The 15593-nt window shown below is 43.4% G+C and overlaps 1 protein-coding gene across 2 annotated transcripts in view; it reads right to left on the reverse strand.

Annotated features, from left to right (window-relative positions):
- Positions 1-15593, reverse strand: part of SNX9 (sorting nexin 9) — a 111752-nt gene that overhangs the window by 23139 nt on the left and 73020 nt on the right. For both annotated transcript variants that reach the window (XM_054023756.1, XM_054023757.1), the window contains 2 exons: positions 14647-14750; positions 10747-10824 (listed from right to left, as the gene is read on the reverse strand). In XM_054023756.1, coding sequence (XP_053879731.1) covers positions 10747-10824; positions 14647-14750 — 182 coding nt within the window. The remainder of the gene's footprint in view (positions 1-10746; positions 10825-14646; positions 14751-15593) is intronic.

Here is a 15593-nt window from a genome sequence, read left to right on the forward strand (position 1 = left end):
GGTCCCATGGGAAGCGTCTGCTCAGTTCGTCCGCTGTGGTGTTCATGATCCCGGGAAGATAGGCAGCTGATACCCGGATGTTGTTCGCAATGCACCAATTCCAGAGCTTCATAGCCTCTGTGCACAGCGAATGGGATCGAGCTCCTCCCTGCCTGTTTACATAAAACATGCATGCAATGTTGTCTGTCATTATGCATACGTGATGATGCTTGATTAGTGGCAGGAAGTGACGGCACGCATTGCGAATAGCTCGAAGTTCTAGGACATTTATGTGCAGGGAGGTCTCGGTTGACGACCATAGCCCCTGTACTGTGTGGTGAGACATGTGTGCACCCCAGCCTGTCAGAGATGCATCGGTGGTCAGGGTGAGTGATGGAGCCTGTTGAAGAAACGGGACTCCAGAGCAGAGGTTGGAGTGAACGGTCCACCAATGTAGCGAATCTTTGACTTGAGCAGGTAGGGAGAGAGTCTTGTTTAAAGAGTGCATATTCGGTTTGTAGACCGTGGCCAGCCACGCTTGGAAGCACCTCATGTAGAGGCGTGCATTCTGGACGACAAAAGTGCATGAGTCCATGTGACCTAGTAGTTGTAGGCAGTCTCGGGCAGTTACCTGTGGACTGTTGCGAATGATTGTGGCCAGTTGGTTTATGGAGTTGAAGCGATTGGGTGGGAGAGATGCCAACCCCGTCCGGGAGTCGAGGTCGGCTCCTATGAACTGCAGGTGCTGGGTGGGGCGTAATGTGGATTTGTTTTTGTTTATTTGTAGGCCGAGAGATAGGAAACAATCGACGGTGAGCCACGTGAACCGGAGAGCCTCGTCGAATGTTGAAGCTTTGAGGAGGCAATCGTCGAGGTAAGGGAATACTATGACCCCTTGTTTCCTGAGGTAAGCAGTGACTACAGCTAGGAGCTTGGAAAAGACACGGGGGGCTGTGGACAGTCCGAAGGGGAGTACCCTGTATTGGAAATGTGTCGAACCGAGGGTAAATCGAAGGAAGCGTCTGTGGGCCGGATGTATAGTGACATGGAAATAGGCATCTTGTAGGTCGAGGGCAGAAAACCAGTCGGCCCTGCTCCAGCGCTGGGATTATGGTAGCGAGGGTAACCATCTTGAACTTTTGCTTTTTGACAAATTTGTTGAGCCGCCTGAGGTCAAGGATTGGTCGCCATCCCCCATTTTTCTTTTCTGTTAAGAAATAATGGGAGTAAAAACCCTTCCCTCTGTGTCGTTCTGGCACGATTTCTACTGCTCCCAGATGAAGGAGATGTTGCACTTCTTGGAGGAGTAGCTGCTCGTGAGAAGGGTCCCTGAAGAGGGACGGGGAGGGTGGGTGGGTGGGAGGCAAGGAGAGGAAGGGGATGACGTATCCAATTGTAACTACCTCTAAGACCCACTTGTCGGAGGTAATGTTCTTCCATTGATGGGAGAAAGGTCGTAGGCGGTGTCCAAAGATAGGTGTGTCGGCTGAAGTGGGGGCGTTGCTTTCTAAACCCTCGACCAAGGCTTCAAATCTGCCTATTAGTTGGCAGGGGTTGAGGTGCCTCTGCAGAATTTGGACGACGTCGCTGGAATCTTGGTCTTTGACGTTGTTGTTGTTGTTCCTGCGGTCTATGGAAGTGTTGTGTGAATGCGGGATAACGTGGCCGGTGGTACGGTTGGTATCTATATTGCCGTCTTCTGGTCGTAGGTGTCTGGAGACCTAGAGACCGGAGGGTTGTCCTTGAGTCCTTCATTGAATGAAGCACGTCGTTCGTGGTAGAAGCAAAAAGTTTGTCACCGTCGAAGGGAAGATCTTCAATGGTGCTCTGAACTTCGAGGAAAAAAAGAGGAGGAGGAGGAGAACCATGAGCCCCGTCGCATGACTACTGCTGTAGCGGTCGATCTTGCTGCTGTGTTGGCTACATCGAGGGCTGCTTGGAGAGCGGTGCGTGATATGGCTTGTCCCTCGGAAACCATAGCTCTGAACTGTTGTTTTCTCTGTTCTGGAATGTCATCAATAAAGTCCATGAATTTATTATAGTTTTTGTGGTCGTATTTTGCCAGGACTGCAGTATAATTAGCTATACGAAATTGTAGGGTCGAGGATGCGTATACTTTGCGACCAAAAAGATCCAATCGTTTGCTGTCCTTGTTGGGTGGGGCGGAACGAGAATACTGTTGTCTAGCCCTCTGGTTCGCAGCGTCTACTACCAATGAGTTTGGTGCCGGGTGGGTAAAAAGGAATTCAGAGCCCTTTGGAGAAATAAAGTACTTCCTGTCTGCTTGTTTGCAGGTAGGTAGGCTTGTCGCTGGAGTCTGCCAGATGGACTTAGCGGGTTCTAAAAGGGCTGCGTTAATTGGTAATGCCACCCTGGAGGAAGAAGGGGGCTGTAGTATGTTCGTTAGCTCATGTTGTTGTTCAGTGACTACCTCCAAGTTAATTCTCAAGTCACTGGCAACTCTTTTAAAGAGGTCCTGGAATTTTGTATAGTCATCCGACAGTGTCGGGGGAAGGGGAAGTAATGCTTCTTCAGGTGCTAGCTCCGGCTCTGCTGGAATAGGAGCAGGGCTAGGTTTATCCTGGAAGTGTGACTGTGTTGCCAGGTGTCTCGTGTCACTGGCATATTCGTCAGGGGGCGGCGCTGGATCGGTGTTGCGCCTGGTCGAGTGGCCATGGCGCACGTATTCCCGAGGGTACGATGCCCATGGTGTCCAGTATTGCCATGGTGGTGGGTAGGGCATAGGTGGTGCCATCCAGGGGTTCACCCCCCAGGAGGCAGGGTCCTGAGAGTAGGATGAGGTAGTTTTCTTATAACCTCTATTGCCTGGGGTCTGGGGTTGGGAGTCTTGATATGGAGAAAAAACTCCCTGTGGATCTGTTTCCTCCTCACTGGAGGAAAGCTGCTCAGATCCTGACTCAGGCATTGGAGAAGAATATGCATTCATCAGGGGAGACTGCAGGATAGGTGATACCAGGAGATCTGCTGTCTGAGTAAAGTGAGGTAGTGAGGCTTCTGCGTGAGGTGAAAACTGAGCCGGGAGAGGCTGCCGTGCGGGAGCATTCCTCTGAGCAGGGGTTTTGCCTGTGACCTCCCTGTCAGACTGCACCACGGGGGTCGGTGCCGCAGTCGGTGCCGGGCGGGCAATATCAGCCTGCATGGGATCAGGCATGTTGTAGAATGTCGGCACCGCATCAGTCGCGGTGCCGAATGGTGCCGTAATGGAGGCAGGCAACTGGAAGCCTGATGCCTCGGCACCGGAGCCTCGCGCCGCCGCCGCAGCCTCAGGCGGCTTTTGCGCGGTTCCTGAAGAGCCCGGATCATCGAAGTTGCTGAGGCGGGGAAACACAGGCAGGGAGACCATTGATCTGCCTGGAGAGACTTTGTGCCTCATAGCCTTGCTTGGTGAAGAAGGGTGCCCCTTCTTTGTAGATTTTTTCAGTTTTTTTGAGGCGGGGGGGCTGTGGCGGGCAGCGGAGCCGGCTTCAGCGCCTGGGTCTGAAACTGACCCGATAGACTTTTGGAGGAGGAGCAGTTTAAGTTTAAGCTCCCTATCCTTCCGTGCCCTGGAGCTGAGTTTACAGCAATGGGCACATTTTTGGGGAATGTGAGCTTCCCCCAAACATTTTATACACTTTGAGTGTCCATCTGATAGTGGGATAGCTTCTTTGCACGTAGCACAGCGCTTGAAGCCTGTGGAGCCCGGCATGGCCGCGGCTGACAGGAAATTTTTTTTTTTTTTTTAAACAGATAAACGGGGTAATTAACTACACTAACAAAGAAACTGACAACAAACTAGTTACTAAAAGGGTAATTGTAGCAAGAGTGAGGGATTTCCTAATGAGTCTGCTGAGCTCCGTCTCAGGTCGGGGACGGTTGAGAAGGAACTGAGGAGACCGGCCACGCATGCGTACTATCAACCTAGATTCACAGCGGGGGGCAGCTTCTGAGCATGCGTGGCCACTATGAGTACTGCTGCAAAAATCTCCGGGCAAAGGCGCAGAGACGCACCAACACCTGGAGTGGAGCACCCACAGGGACATCTCTCGAAGAGGAATGGGCTGTTATTTGTGCAATGTGTTTACCCCTGACTGATTACAATTTGGACAGCTTCCTGTTCACTAGAAGGGATATGAGCCAGGTGAGTGTGTCCAGCTGCAGGAACCTTTCAGCAGATGGCAGGATGTTTGGGGTTCCCTTTAACCATAAAGGAAAGAGACAGAAGGATCCACATGCAGCAACTGACATACTTAGCATAGAATTAGACACAGCAGCAGGTGTTTCACACCTCCCTGGAGATAATTAGAGGGCTTATGGTTATTGAGTCAAGGAACTAAAAGCTCTAAAAAAGCAGCAGACCAGCTAAAAACAGCTGCAAATGATCATAAGGCATCCAAACTTGACTGCAAGGTGATAATGCCCAACAGGGCATTCTGTGAAAACCTAGTAGCTGCCCCCTCGGGTGTTAAGCATCCCTTGTTTGTCACTGTAACAAACAAGATACGAGAGGATGGGTGGGGCAGGAGAAATGGGGAGGGAATTCCTGAAGGAGTTCAATATAGTATCATATTAGCAAGCCAACTGGAGATACATAGACACAATTGGTGTTAACTCAGAGGTTTTACATTATCAAGAGGATTGATGTATTCAAAAGTGGCCTACGGAGTGGCTTGAAATGGGTGTACACATCATTATCTGCCAGTTAGTAGAGTCTGTGCAGCTAATGCAGAGGTTATGGGCCAGTGTGTTGCACTGTTATTAAATATCTTTTCACCACAAGACAAATTCTTGGTATCGATACTGGTTTTGCCAATGCTCTCAATTTCAGAAGGGCAGATTCTGGTAACTAATGCTGTTTGCCAGTCAAAACTGGTTACCAACACCCTGTTCTTGTGGAACCATAGCTCCTGACGGCCTTAAACACTGGCAGAGAACTCCATTGGCTCAAAGACATTCTAGGTTTTCAAGGCAGGTTTCACTGAGTTCAGAGTTAGGAAAGGCATCCGCCCACGATTGGCCCATTGCCAAAAGCTCCTGGTGGGGAGATATGTGGTGTGACTAGCGCACCACAGGTTGGCAGCATCCACCATGGGGCCAGTCTGTTGCTAGCTGACAGGATTTGCAGAATAATGTGGGGAGTTTTATTAGGGAAACTCGTGAAAGTGATCATGAAATCACAGAGTTTGCAATTCTAAGGAAGGGTAGAAGGGAGAACAGCAAAATAGAGACAATGGATTTCAGGAAGGCAGATTTTGGTAAGCTCAGAGAGCTGATAGGTAAGGTCCCATGGGAATCAAGACTGAGGGGAAAAACAACTGAGGAGAGTTGGCAGTTTTTCAAAGGGACACTATTAAGGGCCCAAAAGCAAGCTATTCCGCTGGTTAGGAAAGATAGAAAATGTGGCAAAAGACCACCTTGGCTTAACCACGAGATCTTGCATGATCTAAAAAATAAAAGGGAGTCATATAAAAAATGGAAACTAGGACAGATTACAAACAACACAGGAATGCAGGGGCAAGATTAGAAAGGCAAAGGCACAAAATGAGCTCAAACTAGCTACGGGAATAAAGGGAAACAAGAAGACTTTTTATCAATACATTAGAAGCAAGAGGAAGACCAAAGACAGGGTAGGCCCATGCTTAGTGAAGAGGGAGAAACAGTAACAGGAAACTTGGAAATGGCAGAGATGCTTAATGACCTTTTTGTTTCGGTCTTCACCGAGAAGTCTGAAGGAATGCCTAACATAGTGAATGCTAATGGGAAGGGGGTAGGTTTAGCAGATAAAATAAAAAAAGAACAAGTTAAAAATCACTTAGAAAAGTTAGATGCCTGCAAGTCACCAGGGCCTGATGGAATGCATCCTAGAATACTCAAGGAGCTAATAGAGGAGGTATCTGAGCCTCTAGCTATTATCTTTGGAAAGTCATGGGAGACGGGAGAGATTCCAGAAGACTGGAAAAGGGCAAATATAGTGCCCATCTATAAAAAGGGAAATAAAAACAACCCAGGAAACTACAGACCAGTTAGTTTAACTTCTGTGCCAGGGAAGATAATGGAGCAAGTAATTAAGGAAATCATCTGCAAACACCTGGAAGGTGGTAAGGTGATAGGGAATAGCCAGCATGGATTTGTGAAGAACAAATCATGTCAAACCAATCTGATAGCTTTCTTTGATAGGATAACGAGACTTGTGGATAAGGGTGAAGCTGTGGATGTGGTATACCTAGACTTTAGTAAGGCATTTGATACGGTCTCGCATGATATTCTTAGCGATAAACCAGGCAAATACAATTTAGATGGGGCTACTATAAGGTGGGTGCATAACTGGCTGGATAACCGTACTCAGAGAGTTGTTATTAATGGTTCCCAATCCTGCTGGAAAGGCATAACAAGTGGGGTACCGCAGGGGACTGGTTTGGGACCGGTGCTGTTCAATATCTTCATCAACGACTTAGATATTGACATAGAAAGTACACTTATTAAGTTTGCGGATGATACCAAACTGGGAGGGATTGCAACTGCTTTGGAGGACAGGGTCATAATTCAAAATGATCTGGCCAAATTGGAGAAATGGTCTGAGTTAAACAGGATGAAGTTTAACAAAGACAAATGCAAAGTGCTCCACTTAGGAAGGAAAAATTAGTTTCACACATACAGAATGGGAAGAGACTGTCTAGGAAGGAGTACGGCAGAAAGGGATCTAGGGGTTATAGTGGACCACAAGCTAAATATGAGTCAACAGTGTGATGCTGTTGCAAAAAAAAGCAAACATGATTCTGGGATGTATTAACAGGTGTGTTGTGAGCAAGACACGAGAAGTCATTCTTCCGCTCTACTCTGCTCTGGTTAGGCCTCAGCTGGAGTATTGTGTCCAGTTCTGGGCGCCGCATTTTAAAAAAGATGTGGAGAAATTGGAAAGAGTCCAGAGAAGAGCAACAAGAATGATTAAAGGTCTTGAGAACATGACCTATGAAGGAAGGCTGAAAGAACTGGGTTTGTTTAGTTTGGAAAAGAGAAGACAGAGGGGACAGGATAGCAGGTTTCAGGTATTTAAAAGGGTGTCATAAGGAGGAGGGAGAAAACTTGTTCACCTTAGCCTCTAAGAATAGAACCAGAAGCAATGGGTTTAAACTGCAGCAAGGGAGGTCTAGGTTGGACATTAGGAAAAAGTTCTTAACTGTCAGGGTGGTTAAACACTGGAATAAATTGCCTAGGGAGGTTGTGGAATCTCCATCTCTGGAGATATTTAAGAGTAGGTTAGATAAATATCTATCAGGGATGGTCTAGACAGTATTTGGTCCTGCCATGCGGGCAGGGGACTGGACTTGATGACCTCTCGAGGTCCCTTCCAGTCCTAGAATCTATGACCCAGCGTGCAGGTCAGGCACCCCCATAGCCACTTAGATTTGGTTTAGTCAGGGCCTTGCCTAGACTTTGCCATTGTAGAAAGAAAGCAGTTTTATTTAAAGCTCGTTTCCCTCACACTAAAGAATGCCACAAGTACTGTAGTGTGGTCCCTGTGCCAGAGGAGTACTCTGGAACTGGCTGATGTACGGCTCAGACAGCAATCTGTGCTCCTATAGCAGATTCCCAGAATAGATCAGGCAGCACACAGGACCATGACAGTGTTAAAGGAATGCTGCCAGGATGAATGGGTGTATCCAGTAAAAACTTGGAGGGTCTGCTTGCCTCTGCATATGCATGAGTCAAGCTGTGTGTGTGTATTTGGGGGTCCTAGTTAACTGACAAGCTATCAGTTTGCTGTATGATCAGAAAGGGATTCTTATCTGGGGCTCAATACAGTAAATTTAGCACATACTCCTTTTAGGATTGGCGCAGCCTCCGTGGGCATCGATTTTTGGATGTTTCAGGCTATTGAAGATAAGATGTTAGAGAGCCTATGTCCACGCTATGGAGGAGTCAACAGAGCAAGTAGGGAGCATATGTTAAAACCGGTTTCTCATTTTTAGGGGAAATCAGAATTAATGTAACTGTCTGGATTTGTGGGTACTCAATGGTACACTGGCTTCATAAGCAGGTGGTTACATCAGCCGACTGATCTCAGCTGGGCTTCAGAGCCAAAGTTCTCTGTACCAGCTTGGCAAGAGCAGCATGTTATGGGACATTCTTGTGTCTCTCTTGTACTAATCTGTGGACATTTTACATTGCCTAGCATGCAGATAGTCCATTAGGGAAGAATCATGTTAGAATTTGCACCAGGCTCAATTTGAAAATTAACAGTCACTGGGATTTAGGGTGGATTACATAGCTATGGCTAAGGACCAGGTTGGTCTGGTCAGAAACACTTAAGGCAGATGTGTCAGAGAGCTGGCAGACACGCACAAATAGATTTGATCAGGAGAACCATGAAACAAGAAGCTGTCAGTCTTTCTGCCTCTTTTGGATCTGTGCTGATGGTCAAAGAGAGTAGGAATGATGCCCCTGCACCATGGAGGGAAAAGAGTCCACTTATCTGATAAAGGATCCAGTATGTGGTTGAGTTAAAAAAAAAAAAAAAAAAAAAAAAAAAAGGACCAAGTTTGACAAGAGTTAACTGCCAGACAGTTGGGGGTGGGGGTGGGGGAAAGAATGCAACCAAGCAATTTGCTGGCATCTCTGTAAATGGTAAGAGGCTGCAAGGGGAGAGCTCTGAGGATAAACCTGAGCAGAGGACCCTGGATGAACTGGTGGACTCCACAAGCCTGTGAGGTGAAACGAGTCAATCACAGAACAGCAGCATCCAAACCAGACATCACATGAGATTGCACACCAACAGCAGACAGAGCTGAATGACTTGTAGTGATGAAGAGATTTAAAGTAATTTGTGCACCCCACTTGTTCTGTCTTTTTTTTTTTTTTTTTTTTTTTTTTTGAGAAGTGAATTTTGAAGCAAAGGAAAACAGACTGTTCTTCGAGGTGTATTAAAAAAGTAAAATATATGGGATCAGGACAGAGGATAATCAACTGGAAGGAAGCAATTTCTTTTAGCAAGACACTAGGGTGCAACCAGGTATGTCTAAGGGAGTAGCAAGGGGAAATATCCCTGCCTACTTCCCAATTACCATGGTCTCTATTTTCCATACCATTCAAAGATGCTGGAAATCAAAACTACCAAGTTCCTTCGTAAGGCTGATCTGCACGTTTGCATCCCAGCTTTTAAAGCCACATGCTTTGTTTTCCCTTTACCCTGGTAAAAGAATGTGTGTTGTAATTACCAAAGTAAAGTTTCAGTCTCTTCCCAAAGATTCATGCTACAGGTTTTGTTTGGCTCCAGTCAGGATTTGTATGCAGGACACTTTACATATTTAAGATCTACTTCAAGTATAGTACACAAGACAAATACACAAGAACATAAAAATACAGAACATACACCCACAGCAAAGAACCTAATTTCAAATCACAGGTTAAAATGGAACCAGAGTTAACAGGCAGAGTTTATAGAAGGATACAAAGCAAGGAACCAATTAGTAGTAACCAAGTAGAAAATCCCAGTTGGAATAGGTTACTAAATCAAATGTCTAAAAAAAAATTCAGAACATCTGTAAAATGCCACAAGGAGTCCAGTGGCACCTTAAAGTCTAACAGATTTATTTGGGCCACCAGACTCCTTGTTTTTGTGGATACAGACCAACACGGCTACCCCCTGATACTTGTAAAATGCCAGTTAATAACGTGATCTGAAAGAAAAGTAATTGTTTTAAAACTCAGTGAGAACATTCTAGGTTAAAAACAACAAAATCTTTAGGTTCATTTTGGGATGAAATCTGAGAAAGATTCCAATTTTGGTTTTAGAATTTGGGGCGGGGGAGGAGAGGGCACGTGGGAGAGTGACCCGATGAGGTCCTTCACCATGTTGAAGAATCTTTTCTGCACATTGCTTCAGAAAACACTAGCAGAATTCGAGTGACTGTATTTGATGTAGCCACCAATTCTGTTCCAGTCCTGTGGAAAGAAATGGGGAGGAGAAGCGCTGTGCTAATAAATGTGTATTATGAAATACAGATTTGATTTCTGATGCTTCTAAACAGCAAGTTATGTATGCATAATGAACAAGCAAACCGGAAATTTCAAAATGTGATCACCAGCCTAGTAGAAATGTGCCAAAGTGGAATTCAAGTTTGGCCCAAAATAAGATAATGCATAAAATAGTCCCACGAAAAGAAGTGCCCACTGATTATTTTTCATCTTATGCCTCTTTCCCTCCTCCTCACTACAACTCAACATGAGGGTCTCCATTTATTAATTGTGTAGATAAGGCTCTTTAGAAAATAGAAAAAAAAAAAGTGTCTCCAAACCAGGTAAACATAATCCAGTTAATTACAAAAAAATGGTTTTAAAATGTTACCCTATAATTGTGATAGCAGATGTTTTCACATGCACCCATTTCTTCTGTAACGTAACACAAGTATTGGTCATAAAAGACATGCTACAGTAGATTGTCAGTTAGGTCAATGACAATGTTACAAATTGGTATTAGATCTGCTACTGTAAATACCTCAAGTTAAACAAAAATTATTGTAAGATATGTTCTGATTTGAATTCTCATTTGCATTCCTTATATAAACAACATACCATGCCTTTTGAAACTCTCGATGTGGGTACTCAGTCAATACAAATAGATAAGGAAAATGTTACTTATATTGAGATTTAAAAATTAAAAAGTCCCCAAATAATATACATTTTGCTGTCAAAATGTTGTATAATAGAACACTTTAGACATAATATTTCTTAAAATGAAAGAACAGTACAAATGAATATATAAAATACCTTTGTAACCACTGGTGCTGAAAACCAGTGCCAGACTCTGTAAGGCTTTTCCTATCTTCTGATATTCCTTGGGTAATGCTGAAGAAAAAAAAAAAAAGTAAAAACGTAAATACTGTTTTACACTTTCACTGCATTATACAGCATTTCTGGTACCAAACAGCTATTCAATATTAACCAACATTTATTTTTGGGAAAAATGTTCTAGAAGTCCACCATAAGCCATATGTATGTATTAAGTTTTATGACTATTTTTGTAACGGCAACCACTTTCAATAAAAAGATAAAATACTGTCTTTATTTAGTCCTTCTATAGTTAGCTTAAAGAGATGCAATAGTATCTGCACAAAAGGTAGTATTGCATATCCATACTTGAATAAATTGACCATTCCAAACTCATGCAGATAAAAACCTTCAAACTGGACTATCACTTATTTTAAAATATAACTGTGTATAAGTACATATTTTAAAAATCACACGCCAAATAAGGATCTGTCTCTGTATATACAATCTATGTATGTGTCTCTATGTATATAATGAACATGACATATTGTGCGTGTGTATATCTAGATCTCTCTCAATATCATATACGGATATATATACACACACAGCACACCCAGCAAAACAACTCCTATTCCCCTCCCCCCCCCCCCCCCCCCACTACAGTAGAAGGATGTATGTTTTTCTAAGAAACTTTGCCCATTGCGCCTTGAGCAGGGGTGAAAGTAACTTAAAGGACTTACCGGTATGCCGGAGTCCTGAGCAGGGGGCATGGCCTCAATTGGAAGAGGCAGGGCCTTTAAATACCCGGGCTCTTTAAATCAAGATTTAAAGGCCCAGGGGCTCTGGCTGCGGCTGGGAGCCGCGGGCCTTTAAATCACCCCTGGAGCTACCAGCTGCAGAGTGGCTGGGAGCCCCGGGGCGATTTATAGGCCCAGGGCTACGGCCGCCACTACCGCAGCGGACCTCCGAGACTTTTAAATTGCCACCGGAGCCCTGCTGCCGCTGCCCCAAGGCTCCAGCAGCAGGGCTTGGGAGGCAATTTAAAGGGCCCAGGGCTCCAGCCGCTGCAGGGAGCCCCAGGCCCTTTAAATTGCCAGCCTGGGGAAGCCAGTCCAGCACAGCATGGCATACTGGCTTTTGCCGGTATGCCGTACCGTACCGGCTTACTTTCACCTCTGACCATGAGGAAAGAACTGAAAAGGTCACCATGTGTGTCCATACTTGCTTATCTAAAGCAACAAATGTGTTTAAAAAGCTTGATTCAGGTAAAATGTCCCCCATCATGGAGGCTTACAAGTATTCCTTCATTTCCTCTGTGAAGAAACCGAAATATTGTGTTTAAATGAACCCCAAAACTGGGGAGGGCGTCACCTTATTCCAAATTCATATTCATGTAACCTATACAAATTCATCCCAGAAGTACAGTGAGATTTTTTTTTTCCCCTCTTAAGTGAGCCATAGCTTCCTTTTAAAAATAAATTTGTTTCAGTGATATATCCTTGACCTGGAGTTAGTAACATGAAGACAACCTTTTATCCGAAGAAACTGCATTAGCTGCAATGTTATAGGTCATCATAACATTCTTTAAAAAAAAAAAACCTTCTTAAAAAGACCGACATCAAAATTTCAAAATGTAATACTTACAGTAGGAACTAACAACATTATATACAATTATAAGGCTAACAAAATGCGCTTGTATCTGTATTATACAATTTGGTGTTCTATTATGTCTACACAGACATGCATGCACAAATTATTTCTCCACAATGAGGTTAGAATAGCTGTGGTTTATGGCTGAACTTTTAAATTATAAACAGTATTCATAATTCATATACTACAGACCCATAGGCCTGAAGTAATCTCTGAAATAGAAATAGTATTTTGCTTGTATGAACTGTCCATTATACAAAAAGAGACAGAAGTTGAGATATGTTTGCTTTTTCATTTTTGTTTTTAATTATCTGTATTTGGGGAAGTGTATTGTGTGGATAAAAGAGGGACTAAGTAGTTTTCAATTGCTCTGACATTTTAGTATTCAGACCAACATAAATGGCTTTTGACACCATACAGCGGGTCTCTCTATTAGTATCTTTAGGCCTGGTCTACACGGGGGGGGGGGGGGGGAGGGGGAGAAAGAGAAGGGAATCAATCTAAGTTATGCAACTTCAGCTACGTGAATAACGTAGCTGAAGTCGACGTACTTAGATCGACTTACCGTGGTGTCTTCACCGCAGTGAGTTGCCTGCTGCTACTCCCCCGTCAACTCTGCCTGTGCCTCTCATGGCGGTGGAGTACAGGAGTCGACGGGAGAGCACTCGGGGATCAATTTATCGTGTCTAGACTAGATGCGATACATCGACCCCCGCTGGATCAATCGCTGCCCACCGATCCAGCAGGTAGTGCAGACATACCCTTAGAATACCTGATTTAGTATAATTCTTGCTAAGAATTATTTAATACATCACATTTTAATTTTTATTTCTTGTGACTGGCATTTCCTATGCATTGTGTACCATTCACAGTACTATCCCTTTGTGTGCCCCTTTAACCCAACACTCCATCCTCAATTTTCTCCAGCCTGCCAGGGTATTGCCATTCAGTTTTGATACCTATGCAATCCCCAGCAATGTCAGTCTGAATTTATGACACAGTGGCCACTCCAACAGAGAAAATTTGTATTTCCAATATTTCCTTCTACCACCATGTGTCATTTTAAATCTATTATGAAAGCGAATATATAAAAAAGGACTAAAGGGATACTCAATAACTTTTGGGTAAGATGGGTTCAGGTAACTAGGGATCCCTGAAATTCCAACTCCTGTGGTACTCCAACCCTGCAAGAATAGATCTGCACTGCACTCAAGCAAAAAGAGAAGATGGGGACTGCTAAGACCATAAAAGAACAGAGCACGGAGACAGAGCCAGGAACTTCCGTCCCATGCCTTGTCTCCTCCATCCTAGATACTGGAGGAGGAGAAAAAAAGAAGCAGTGGTTTGTGTGTTTTAGTTTATGCAGTTCCTGAATTCTGTAGATATTCAGTTCCTTCTTCAGTACAACTGTTGGGGATATAATGGACATTTGGTTACCTGGAATTTCACTGCAATAAAATATTAATTATATTCCACTACTGTTGTAATAATTACTGTTCATAAATATTAAAACATTTTCTCAGCTGGCCACTTATTCTTAGTTTATTATTATATTGTTCTATATTGTAGTAACAATAGACCAGGACTCCACTGTATTAGGTCCCTGCCCCATATTTTTTTTGTAAACAAGGAATGCAGAGTAGTTGTCTTTTGGGTATAAGATTAATTATAGTAATAAGCATTTTGGAGCTTTAAAATAATGATTATGTCTAGATAAAAACTATGTTAAGATGTAGTTATGGTTGAGAGTATATATTAATAATTTAAATACAATACAGAGATGTTGCAATTATCCCCAGACCAAGTGTTATAAACTCAGGAAATTTAGTTAAGGTGTAGTAACATTGGCGAGGAGGGAAGGAGGGGAAAAGGAAAAAAAAAATCTAATCTTTTTTAGCATTGTATGCCTTACTAGTAATTTTCAGCATATGGTTTCATCATAACATAGGATAGCCTCGAATTCAGTAGATATAAATATGTTTCAAATTTAAATAATAAATACAAAATATATCTAAATACACCGCTACCTCGATATAACGCTGTCCTCGGGAGCCAAAAAATCTTACCGCGTTATAGGTGAAACCATGTTATATTGAACTTGCTTTGATCCACCGGAGTGTGCAGCCCCTCTCACCCGGAGCACTGCTTTACCGCGTTCTATCGGGTCACGTTATATCGAGGTAGAGGTGTAACAATAAAAGAACAAGGCAGAGAGGACTTAAACTTATAAAGTTTCCAAGTGACACTTACGTCCAGTACAACGCTTCCAGTGTTCTTGTCCCACTGTCAATAACTCTTTGACTCCATCATCCATGGATTTGGTGAATCTGCCTACTGCATCACATTTCTGTTCTCTGTGGAATAAGAACAATCCCATTACAGACAGATACAGAGTTGTTGCAATTTGCTACAGTTGGCATTTAAACTGATGCAATGGACTTTTGAACAAGTACATGACTATTATTAATAATAACTTTTACAACGCCCAAGAGCGTGTTAAGCATTTCACAGAACTAGTAAAAGCCTGGGGTGAAATCCTGGCCCCCCCAAAGTCAATGGCAATTTTCCCACTGACTTCAGTGGGGCCAGAATTTCACTCCAGGTCCTTTGCCTGATTCATACTGTTCATTATACTTTCCATCCTTTAAAAGAAGTCTGCAACTGGATTATCATTCTTGCCCTGGATCCTTATGGATAAGGAAAGGTTTACATAGCTAATCCAAAATATCCTCTATGGCAGTCTCACATATAAAGGATATATGTCATTGTTGTCATGTATTTTAAATTTTGTGAAGAAAATGCACCCCTAGCACACTAGCTATACATTTTTAAAAAATTTAAATGTGAAGAATATTAAAAAAAAGACAACAGAAGTCTGATTTCTTAAAATGATGGTACACACAAAAACAGCAGCTATATCCTATACTCACAGAGACCAGTCTACAAAGGGTGAATCTGATATGAAAATGAATTTAAAAACTAGACTACCTCTTCAGAGAGAATACAAATATAGTCTCAACCTGAAGATGGCTAATCGATTTAGGATAAAGAGCTGCTGATGTCTCATGGAAGAAATGCTAATATTTTGTGCTCAAAAACAATCTGCCTGGAATTCAATTTATGTATTTCTCTTTCACTTTACAAAGGGTATCTGCATTACAATATCAAAACATATATAGCACTGTACACACAGGAAT

This window comes from Malaclemys terrapin, chromosome 3 (assembly GCF_027887155.1).
Source record: "Malaclemys terrapin pileata isolate rMalTer1 chromosome 3, rMalTer1.hap1, whole genome shotgun sequence".
NCBI lineage: Eukaryota > Metazoa > Chordata > Testudines > Emydidae > Malaclemys > Malaclemys terrapin.